This window comes from Microtus ochrogaster, unplaced genomic scaffold (assembly GCF_000317375.1).
Source record: "Microtus ochrogaster isolate Prairie Vole_2 unplaced genomic scaffold, MicOch1.0 UNK21, whole genome shotgun sequence".
Classification (NCBI taxonomy): domain Eukaryota; kingdom Metazoa; phylum Chordata; class Mammalia; order Rodentia; family Cricetidae; genus Microtus; species Microtus ochrogaster.
In genome coordinates, this window is record NW_004949119.1 from 4,674,953 (window position 1) to 4,686,694 (window position 11,742).

At 43.5% G+C, this 11,742-nt stretch overlaps 1 protein-coding gene across 16 annotated transcripts in view; it reads right to left on the reverse strand.

Moving 5' to 3' along the window:
- The window catches only part of Kcnma1 (potassium calcium-activated channel subfamily M alpha 1), a 738,489-nt gene that overhangs the window by 118,018 nt on the left and 608,729 nt on the right, over positions 1–11,742 (reverse strand). For 7 of the 16 annotated variants that reach the window (XM_026789548.1, XM_026789554.1, XM_005367686.2 and 4 more), the window contains one exon: positions 9,418–9,591. The exons of the other annotated variants lie outside the window; for them this stretch is intronic. In XM_026789548.1, the coding sequence (XP_026645349.1) occupies positions 9,418–9,591 (174 nt within the window). The remainder of the gene's footprint in view (positions 1–9,417; positions 9,592–11,742) is intronic. 16 annotated transcript variants of the gene reach the window in all.

An 11,742-nucleotide genomic window follows, 5' to 3' on the forward strand; every position in this document is an offset into this window, starting at 1 on the left:
TTTAAAAATCAGCGAAGGTGATCAATACTGAGATGATGGACCCAAAGAGAGTTCACCTTGAGTTTGCATAGCATCTGCATTGATGCCTACAGAATGTTTGGCATCTATTTTGTGTGTATCATTGACCCTTTTTGTTTGGTTGAAGAGGCTATGACAGGTCCTTTCTAGTTGACTAAAAGAGCCCAGGGGAGTTTTTTTGTTCTGTTGTTCTTGAACATGAGAGTAGTTACCTAACAATCATGATCAAATGGTGATACTGATGATCAAAGAAGAAGCAGAAGAAGAGGAAAAAAGGAAAGAAGAAAGGAAAGAAGAACGGCAGGTAGGTAAGTAAGTAGGTGGAGAGTGGTCAGGTCAACTTTGGTTTAGCTCAGCCCATCTAAACTGGTCATAAGAAAACTGTTTCCTCAGGACAGGACTTTCTGTGTACATGTAGCAATCTCCCTTCAAAACTGGCACTGTCTAGTCATACAACATTTTAAAATGGTGGCTTGGTTCTGCCCATCTTTGTAGGTTCTGTGTGGAGGACAGGGTGGCTGGAAATGCAGATGTCTTGTAGCAAATAAAGGACTGTCTGGCTCAGCATATTGGTTAGAGGCAAAACTCTAGACAGGAAGCTAGCATGTGGCTAGCTGGTTGAGTGCATCCGGCCACATTCCACTTCCAGAAGTTGGCATGCTTAGCATGCATGGCCTAACACTGTGGGGAAACCCAGGGCGCAAGTACTTTCCCATGCTGTTTTAATTACTCTTGGGGGGTCAATGGTGCACACAAATGTCACAGTTATGGACACAGACACAGAGACACAATGACCACAGAGAAAGGTCTTATGCACAAAGAAATAAAATAGAAAATTGTACCATGGTGCTTAGAAATGCCACATGATGTCTCAGGATTTTGTGTGGCAGTACTTCACAGGAAATGTGTTTTGTATTTCCACTGCAGCAGGGTAAGTAGTTGAAAAGTGGTGGACTTTTAGTGAAGAGGATGTGAAGTGCTCATTGTTTTTCCCCTCTACAGATGTAAGGAGACACGCTGTCTCCCTGAGATACTAGGAAATTTTCAAAAACAATTTACATAATCTGGAATTGAAGCTACCACATGCAGCAGAAGCCAGGACCCTTAGGGGTTGGTCATGTGTCCCAGCTGGTGGCCCCATTTGTCAGCTGCTCTGCCTGAGCCAATATGATCACAACAGCCCTTAAGCTGCCCACCTCTGTCACCTTCAACATACTCAAGCGTTATTCAACTGGAGAGCTGGTTTGTGGGAGAAGAAGTACTGGATAAGGAAAGGAAAAAGGAGGAGTGGAGCCAGGTAGGTAGGCAGTCCTCGCCAAAGAAAAGTAAGTCCCCCTCCCAAAAAGAAACCACCAAAAAGCTCGAGAAGGAATTCTAATGGCTACTAGTCATCCTGGGAGAATCAGGCTTAAGAAATTTCCCTAACTAATGGAATCCAACTGTTCCAGAGCCATTAATTAAGCTGTCTTTAAAGAGACTACAACTCCTTAGACCAGAATTTGGATAATGCTGTTCATCTGAGGGGACCCTGCTGGTGCTCCACAAAAGCCTCTCTTTCAGAGGCTCCTTGGAGGACCTCCACTCTCTCTCCTCTCATCACAGCCCCTGGGCTTTCCCCTTTTCTTATTTGATTAGGAGGGTTTCCTCAGTTGTCTTGCCATGACTGGTCTCTTTATGGAAGCCACTAGAGAGGCCCTGTTGGTTCCTTTCCCTGGTCTGACATCTCAATTGCTTTCTATTGCATTACAGATTAAGAACAGCACCCTTGGCTTGGCCTCTGCCAAGGCCTATTTTTCTCTTCTCTTCTCTTCTCTTCTCTTCTCTTCTCTTCTCTTCTCCTCTCCTCTCCTCTCCTCTCCTCTCCTCTCCCCTTCCCTTATCTTCTCTTCTCCTCTTTTCCCCACAGTCTACAGAATGCTTGCCAAGCCTTGGGGCTGGCCCTCGCTCTGTGAGGGACTCTGACATTACCCACATCACCTCTAGTTTCATCACTGCCATCTGCATTTCTTTGTCATCCCTGAGAGACGCAGAGTCCTACAAACCATATTCAGTAGTGCAAAGATCTAAGTGCCTCAACTTATCCAGAGAAGATGGGGCCATACCACTCTGCTTCCAATCCCAGCTTACCACTTGCTTCCTCATCAAATTATTCAAACTACACAAATAAGGTGCTCTACAGATGCCTCAGTTTCCAGCAGCAAGCAGCAGCTGCTGACTATCCTGTAACCATGGCACATCGGTACCTGTCAACTAAGGTAGCAACTACAAGGCAGGGAGCGAAGAGCATATGTATTTTAAACTAAACAACATACCTGTACATTCTTGCTGTTCTGGCAGAATATCTTAAACACAGTAATGTAGCAATGGAATTGTCTAGTCCTGACATGAATCCAAGTTAACCAAGCAGCCATGCCCTTGTATCATCCTATAAGCAAGCCTAGCCCACAAGTTGTGTATAGAATTCAAGATCTGTGAAGCTGTGGTTCTGTACTCACAAGACAGTTAACACTGGGGAAACAAGTTCTCACCAAACCGCACTATGCCTCTTCTTATCAATTAGCAAGGGCTGTCTACATCATCCTAAAACTGCTTTCCATACAGCTGCTTTGTACTTCTGGGCTTAGGTGGGGAATCAAAGATGCCAAAGATCAACATCTTTTTCCAAGTACCATGTTCTAGTTTTACTGATCCAGTTAACAAATGTCTATCTCAGATGAAGAACTAGACAGAGAAAATGATTGGTATCATATGAGGAAGGAGAATCTCACGGTCTGATGGAGACCAGAGATGCTCCCATAGACTGCCGGCTCCATGTGGATGGTATCTAAAGGAGGGGTGCCGAGAAATCTGTACAGCAGCCCACAGTGTCTCTTGCCTGGCTTTACACCGTTGTTGGTGTGATACTAAATTGAGACAACGTCAAAGCACATCCCAACAAATTAGTCACAGATACGCAATAGCAATCAACTCAAGGGGCCATCCGGAATGGAGGCTCAGGGATTCCTGGCTCCACAGCTACACGCGCCCACAGATGTTTCTGAAAGCCTCTTCCCAGAGGCCCATTTAGAGAGAAATTAAATGCAACTTTGACTTAATTAACGTTTTAAATGATAATGAATACAACATAGATTCATAGGAGGCATTTACATTGTGTTGTAAAATTGATAAAAATTTAATAACTCTTTGTTAATAAGTTATGTCTCCCCAGACCCATAAAGCCTAAGGCACTGCAAACTCCAGACTTGGTCTAATCCCCACTCCCGCTGTAGGTGGAAGGAGGGAGATGGACTTGACACTTGCTCCAAGACTGCTCTAATTCAAACCTTTGTTTGTTCAACAGTGGTTTATTTCATCGAGTAAAGGTCAGGATTCGGGCTCAAGGCAGAGCCTTGACAAGAAGGCTCAAGTGAAGAGCAGTCTGGCCCTGGCATCTGTCGCCCACAATTGTGGAGGAGGAGGGGAAATGGAGTGCTAGCTAGCTACACCTCTCCTCCACCTGGGAGGTAGGACAAAGAACCCACCGCCTGGTGGTGAGAGCTGTTAAGGCCAGTGTTCTGACAGCCAGCCACTGTCCTAACATAAAAATACAAACCGAATTTCCATGCCAATTGCGTAAGGACCTCTGTCTGGTGTACCTATGGCATTGCTAACATAGTTTGTAATTTCTCTTTAAGGGGCCAGAGCTCCTGGAAAGGGACGTGTCTATATGACAGGGTACATACAGAGAAAAAGCCCTTCCTTCTTCCCTCAGGTTATATTCAACAGCACCTTGTCTGGGGGAGTGGAGAAGGAGCGTGATCTCTGACTGCACACCAGCGACTTCCCCTGATGTTGGGCTTGCAAACATCAGCATCACAGACTGGGTGAAAATGAGCTTTGTTTGGTATTCTTTGAAGACAATGTCAGGAGTTATTTTCCGAGGAAGCTATTTGCAAAGGTTGATTTGTGCCTCAGACATTACTGACTACAGAAGCTGACAACTTTGTGTGTGCTCCATTACCTGAAGAGAGGCATCTTTCTGGTCAACTCTCTGCCCTGTGTGCCTGCCAGAAATTTAGCAGGAGGTGTTGGCTTCAGTGGCCTTGCTTGGGACAGGCTCTTCCTGAGGGCATTATTCATCTTCCTCACGTGGGCTGATGGGTAAAAGGCAGCCAGGCCCTATCTGCCTTCCTCTGATTTTCACTTCCCACAATAAAATGCAAATGGACATATCAAGACGCACAGCCAAGGCTGGCTAAGCTGGCTAAGGAGCCAGAGAATTAAAAGGCTCTATTTGTATTTGCAATCAATGAGTGTGATAGGAGGTGGGGAAATAAAATGAGAACGGATGCAAACACCATCCGGCATGAGCTGCACGAAAAACGAAAGCACCGGAGACACAGATGCATGAACTTGGATACTTGGGAGCATGGGAGGAGAGGGGAGGCACTGAGCAAAAGTTTCAATGAAACAGAAGGACAGACTCTGGGGTCTTGACACTATGTATGTACATGCAGAAAACTCACATTGTATCCCATGCATCTCTGTCACTACACATTTGTTAAAACCACACGAAACACTAAAATTAACTCAACATGTGCTGAGTATCCTCTGGCTGTCTTTTTCCCATTTTCTTCACTGGTGACAGGACAGTGTGGCACTGGTTCCCAGAATCAGAATACATACTATTGAAGACAGGGGAGGTGGGGTTTGTAGGAAGCGCCTCCAAATTATCTGTCAAGGTGGGGAGTGATATGATTACAGACTGGTGGTATTTAAATGTAGCTTGCTAAACCTCGTGTCTCCTCCAAAACTCTGGAGACGGTTAGCATAGGTGTGTCCTGAGATGGGCTTTAACGCTGTTTCTGTCTCCTGCCCTCGTATCTGTTTTTATGTTCTTCAAAATGCCATTAGTTCACTGAAATGATTTCAGTTCAATTGGCAGTGTTAATTCTCTGCCTGTGCAAGCCGAAGACCACTGAGAATAAGCTGGGTTTTATTTATTATCTGACAAGACTCACGGTTACTCGAAACTGATTTTGGTCTCCTTTCCACCTAATCATATTGGACTTCTCCTCTCAGCTTAACAATCTGAGCTGAACACCTCATTTGTGATTTTTGAACACAGAAGTAAAAGCCATGCATAATTGAAAATTAGCTTCAATAGTTTGCTGAAGGCTCCATGGAACTGTGCAGGTAAACTACTGGTGGATGGAAGGTGCATGGGGGAGCTCAGGTGTGCCTGAGCTAAGGCTAGTTCCCAGTACAAACCCAAAGGCCTCTCTTCTCCCCCACTCCATTCATTTGCTTACACCAGGATTACTGATGGAGTATAACAGAATCACATCAGGCGGGTCTAGGCAGGTCCAAATCAATAGGGCCTTTCATTGTCGCTATGTCATAATTGTAATTGTCCCTTTCTATTACATGTAGCAACTAGACACCAGGAAAGACTGGACTCAAGAATAAACTTCCAAAGACAGAGAATGCCCACTTCAAAAGCTCTCCTGGAAAGAGCAGGGCTGGTTAGGACCTCCATCTATATCGACGGGTGGGAGTGTTTATATCGTGAGACAGCTCTTTTTTCTGTACTAGATCAGAGACTTGTAAAGATGTCAGATGCACAGCATCTTGGTGTCTTTGAAGGGAAGTGACACACTGCCAAAAGCCACCTGAAGTAGAAATAATATCTACAGAAATAGAAAATGATGTTGTGATTCTAGATTTTAATACTGAGCACCAATTCTAGATTTTAGCGTCGAGTCCCATCTTAGACATGAATAAAGAAGAGTCTAGAGGTAAATATCAAACAATTCAGCATGTGCATCTTCTATGTTCACTATTCATTTCTAGATTTTTTTTTAATGGGCTGTGCGTGTGAGTGGGTGGTATGTGTGTATGGGGTGTGCTGTGCGTTAAATCTGAAGATAATCAATTTGGTTAGGCTGAATGACCAATGAGATTCGGGAATCTTCCCATCACCCATCCAGCAAGTGGTGGCATTACAGACATGCACCATTCTTCTTGGCTTTCTACATGGGTTTGGGGGATCCAGACTCAGATTCTTACTCTTGCACAGTGGATTCAACTGAGCTCTTTCCTCGGGCTCACAGCACTTAAAATCACAAATCTTTTTAAAATCAGTCCTTCCTCTCTGAAGGCCTTTGTATGGGTTTGGCCTCCCATCTCCTTTTGAGTACAATAGAAGACAAATGGCCTCCTCGCACCAGCCTTAACAGGGACTGATCATGGGCCACGCCTCCAAGGAGAGGTGTGTCAAACAGCAGTTAGAAGAGAGGTCTTTAAAACCCTCTGAACACTTTTAATACATTACCACCTCTGGGAACTAGCTACTTCCCTTCCCACTTCAGAAAACATGTAATGGGGCTTTGTGTTTCAATTTAAAGTCCCTTAAAAAACGGAAATCCTTTCCTTTATAAGGAAAAAAAAAGCACAGAGGGAAGGAAACACAAGGCAAGAGAGGAACGAATTAGGCAGTCTCCTAAGTACTACTGGCTCAACTGGAAACCGGCGACCAAAGCAAGCCTGTAATAGTGTAATGACCTTTAATGAGTGTCTTGGGAAACAATACAGCCCCGGTATAAAAGACAAAGGGCAAAATCCATCATGGTTCTGCTGACACTAATTCAAAATGATCTTCAGAACAACTAAAGAATGTAAGAGAAGTAATCTGACCTGCTCATCTGACCTCACTTTGATTCCAGGGCCCTTCTCCTGCCATTTCTAATCGTCAAACCCTCTCCGTTTCACGTCTGCTCATATTTAATGAAAAGCCCACTCTCACCACTGCTCTTACGGTCAATTCACTCTGTCAAGGGGGCACTACCCAACCCACCACCCGCGTGGGGTGCCCGGATTGCTGTGGCACACTGCCAGAGGTTCAGCAGAGACGGAAGGGTTTTTTTTTTATTCTATTTGTTTTGTGTTTTTGTTCTCCTTTTTTTTAATTGGAGGAGAACCGCTGACATAGGCCTATAAAAGAGTTCAACTTGGAATGGATTTTTCTAGCTTATTATTAGTGGTCAAAGGTGAGTGGTCTCACACAGGAATGGATGAAATCCTCCTTTGTGTGATGAGGTGAGGATGACGAAACAGAGCCGGCAAGCCACCCCAGAGCTGTCAATACCACTCAAGGCATGAAGCCTGCTGTCCTTCACAGTGGGGGCTGGCGATGGAGGGGCAGAAGGATGACAATATGAACAGGGGAGTTCTCAGAGAATGGGACAATCTTACCCCAAGATTTTTTTTCCCTCGGCCTCCACTGATGCCAGGATTGAATTGCAGAACTGAGAAATCCCTGCAATTATGGTTTTTCTCAAATAAAATGGAAATTGCACACAATGGACACCATGAGCCTCACATGGGGACATAGTTTTTACTGTGATTGGAGCAGAGGGCCAGTGCGCCAAGACATGACCACAGGACCCTAGCCCAGAGCCAAACTGGCTCTTCAGGTTTTTTTCCACCAAAACTGTGGCCAAGGTTTTGGAGTGTGGTGGTTTTGAGTAAAAAAGAAATTGTGCCTTAGGTTGAAGAGGGTTGGCAATCACATCTACCCCTGCCAATCAAAGGGATCTGGCCAGTGGTGCCACCATGGCTTACTCCATTGTCTTCCTAACCAGCTTCTCATTGAATATGATGCCCTGCTACACATCACAGACAAATTCTTTATGCAGTTGTGACCTGGGTTACCTAGGCTACATAGCATATGAATGAGGAAAAAATTCCTGCCGGCAAAATAAAGGCATATGGACTTGTACTGATCATCCACGAGAACAAAATAAAAAAAAAAAAAAAAAAAAAAAAAAAAACCCAGGTCAAAATGTCTATAATGTCTCTCAATAAAACCCCATTAAGTATCACTTTTAAATCAGTCTGGTCCATCAGCACTCCTGGCTCACTGGCCTCAGATCAGGCTTCTGAATGTCTTCAATAGCTCAACATACTGCTTACAGACTTCAAACGTGAACCACAGCTTTGAACATCAGCCCCTGGCATGACTTAGCACCCTCTCTATACAGGAGAGTTGTGGCTCTCTCGCTAGATATTCACAAGTGTACTGTGTAAGGACTATCTTCAACACAGACAATGATGATTCATTTATGTGTATTTACCATGGGATCAAATGTCCGAAAACTGAATGTTTCCCTTCTTTCTTGTGATGGGTGTGAACGTCCACAAGTCACAGAAAAGTTCAACCGATTTTGATTATTTATGAGAAGAGATAGTGGGTAAGATGTCAACGCAGCACCAAGAGTGTGTTGGCTTCTTTAAGGAGATATGGGTAAAGCACAGAGAGATGGGTAAAGCACTGGTCCCACTTCCTCTACTACGAAAGGAAGAACTCATGGTCATGGTTATATCTCAAGAGCATCCAAGTCCTCAGGCAGAACTCAAGCTCTTCTCAGTGGACAAGGATGTACACCCATAGCATTTCAAACCAACACATTATGCACCAATGAAAACACAGAGGAGGGTGACTCGGGAATTTGGTTCTTCAGATTCAATAGCTGTCAACTGCGTGATGCTTACAGCTTCTTTCAAGGGGACAAGCTTGGCAGTGACAAAGATCTGAGCTATATAGCAAAGAAAATCCTGGAGATTCAGGATTTAAATCTTTCTTATTTAGATCCATGATTGCTACACAATACCTTGGCTGAGTGGGCCTAAATTGTTGGGACAATCTAAAATGTTAATGAGTGTCTCTGGAGCCTCCTTCAGAGTCAAATCTTTGAAAGGCAGCAGTAGAGACTGCCAGTGTATGGAGGGGCAAATTCAAAAATAAATATTCTCTTCAAGAGCTGAGGATAGCATCAGCTATGAAGGAATGAGACTCTAGTAACAGGTATACAGGACAAAATTGTGTGTATATGCATATATATATTTACATATATACATGAACATATATATATATGCATATATATATATATATGAGCAAACATCTGCATCTAGATGCTGTTGTAGCTTTTGTATTTTGAAATGCTAGAACGTTTTTTCTCCCTATTCCTTCTCCTCTATACTTTTGATCTATTCCCACTTTAATAGTCACCTCTAACATCTGAAGACCCACATTTTCACAAATCCTCTATTAAAATAGTGATTGCTCTCCTGTCACGTTCCTTTTCCTTTTCACTTATTGAGACAAGAGAGAGGAAGTCTATCAGCAGGCTGTCAAGTGCCAGCCTTGTTCACGATCACAGGAAGCACAGAAAAGGTCATAAAGGAAAGCCCTTTCATCATATACACAGAGACACAGGCAACATATCACCACACACGAGACCATATTAGGAAGGCAACACAAACTCAGTGAACTCACAGGACCACAGGGCACAACACAAGACAGGGCTGATATCACAGACGAGCACAAACAGGGAACTGTGGTGTTGAGGTTAAACTTACAGGCACGGAAACTGGCGGAGCAATCATTAACAGAGACAGAAGAAAGCGGGAAGGCTCTCTCAGGGGTGTCCACGTTACCACGCACACGGCCTGACATGCATGAGCAGTCACGCTCAGAACGTCCGCAATCAAAACAACATGCTCGTCTCATTCTCTTGTAGATGGACATCTTGGCTATAACCATGTGGTTGGATGGGAGGAGAGGAAGAGCGGCAGTTAATGGCAAGGTCACATACAGCAAGGCAGCTGGAAGGGCACTGGAGAATTGAACACAGGTCTTAGTTCACGTTAACAGTCTTGACCCAGAAAAAAATGCAGTGATTGTTGGTGACAGTTTGGTTGTACATAAAAAAAAAAACATTGAAAATATAAATTGCCTTTATTGTCCCCCAAGGTTGTTGCATATTATTTTTTGTCCCCTCGATGGAGCGGTGACCACAGGAAGAAGGCATGGCTGAACACATCCCGCTTCTTGGATGGAAAAAAAAGAGCAAATTATAGACAGTAAAAATGAACCACCATTCTCCCCCTGGCACAATTAATGCAGGAGGGCAAAAGAGACACACAGCCAATCGGTTAAATGACTTGCTTATTTGGTACAATAAATGGTTTTTGCAGGATGCAAATATATCTAATATATAGGCTTTCTCATTTTCATCCATTTCTGGGCATTAAGCAGAACCTGGGACAAGCTTCCATCAAATTAAATGTGAAACGATTACATGTTAATATCAGACCTGAGGACACTTTTGCTGAACTCCCCAGGAGTGAGTTTACATGATAGCTACAGGAATTTAAATTTCCTCTTGAGAGAACAAATATCCAAATCTGTCCATATAAGAAATGCCGCTACTCAAGGCTAACGCTGCATATTTGACATTAAAGGAAGTTCACAAATAAAAACAATCACCCAGAGCAATATGAAATGTTAGTCTCTGGAAGGCTTTTAGCTATTCATGGGTGTATTTATTGTGAGCGCTGCCTCTCTCTTCCTGCCCACCAGAAAATCAGAAGGGAATTAGGTGACTTAATCATATTTTTCCTTACTTAGAAAATACTGGCCAAAATATAGTAAAATAACATGAAATCTTTGCCTTATGAACTATCTTCCTGGCATTTTAGGGACCTTCAATGGTTCTTTTAAGGCTAACGCAGTGTGGTACGCTTTTAAGTGTAGCGTAGTTTGGTACTGATGCAGAAGTCACCTGTAATACAGTCACGCAAAGCTTGTTGATATCTCTATCATTTTCAACGCCTTTACCTTTTACCCTTCTGGTCAATTTATACTGCAGCACAAGACAGACTTCTGTATCTCATTTTGCTGCTACAATAGGCAAACATGCTTGCTGGTCACTTAGCATGCTCTTCTCACAGGGTAGAAGAACTCATCGTCCAACCAGCAAACACTGAACTTGGGCTGGAAAGGTGTTATCTCCACACCCACCCCTTCCATGTGGGAAGTCACATTATCCCTCTGTATTTTCCTTTGTAGAGAATGGTTGCCCTCTTACTCTAAAATATAGCTTGTGGCTTTGCTTTCTTTGAATATTACAGTCACCAGGAACGGGTTTAAATCTCTCAAGTGGGTCAAGCCCTGTTCTAAGACCTTCATGACTTGCCATACAGTGGGCTTGTCAAGCGAGGGGAACGTTATGACTGTGAAGAGCAGGCACTGGGGAAGATGAACGCGAGACCTCCAGCAGCACCTCCACTCTTGTGAGTAGGCTCACATCCCCAGTGCACGGTCCTTTAGCATCCTAACTAAGCCCATTGTTTGGATTAACATGCAACCCCAGCCCTGTTCAACTCTCGGAATATCATTCTCTTGAGTTTTGCTTTTACCAAAAAATAAAAATAGCATCTGCTATAGCATTTGAGTCAGAGGAAGTCACAAGGCATGCTGCCAATGTCCAGGCCACCCTGATCAACAGCAGTGGCTGAGTCAAGAGAGGCAGAAGAGAGTCTTCAATGGAAGACATGAAAATAAACTTAACCGAACCGTATCCAGATCTGGTCTACCACCTGGAAAATCAGTCTCTTGGTTTCTCTATCCTAACGCTTCAACTGGACATATTGACTTGTTACTTGCGATGAAGAGGATGATGAAGATAGTTTCTTTTCTGCTTTTGTTTGTTTCACTGTAGTTTCAAATTATTTTAAAACTTGTTTTTTTTTTTAATCAAATACTGTAGCAGAGAATCCCATCAAACTCAGAAATGCTATGTTTCTCATTAGCAACAGTCCCTGGTTTTCATTTTCATACTGCCATTTCGGGTTCATGCATGGTAATAGAACGTGACACATTTATAGGGAAAGAAAGTTCAT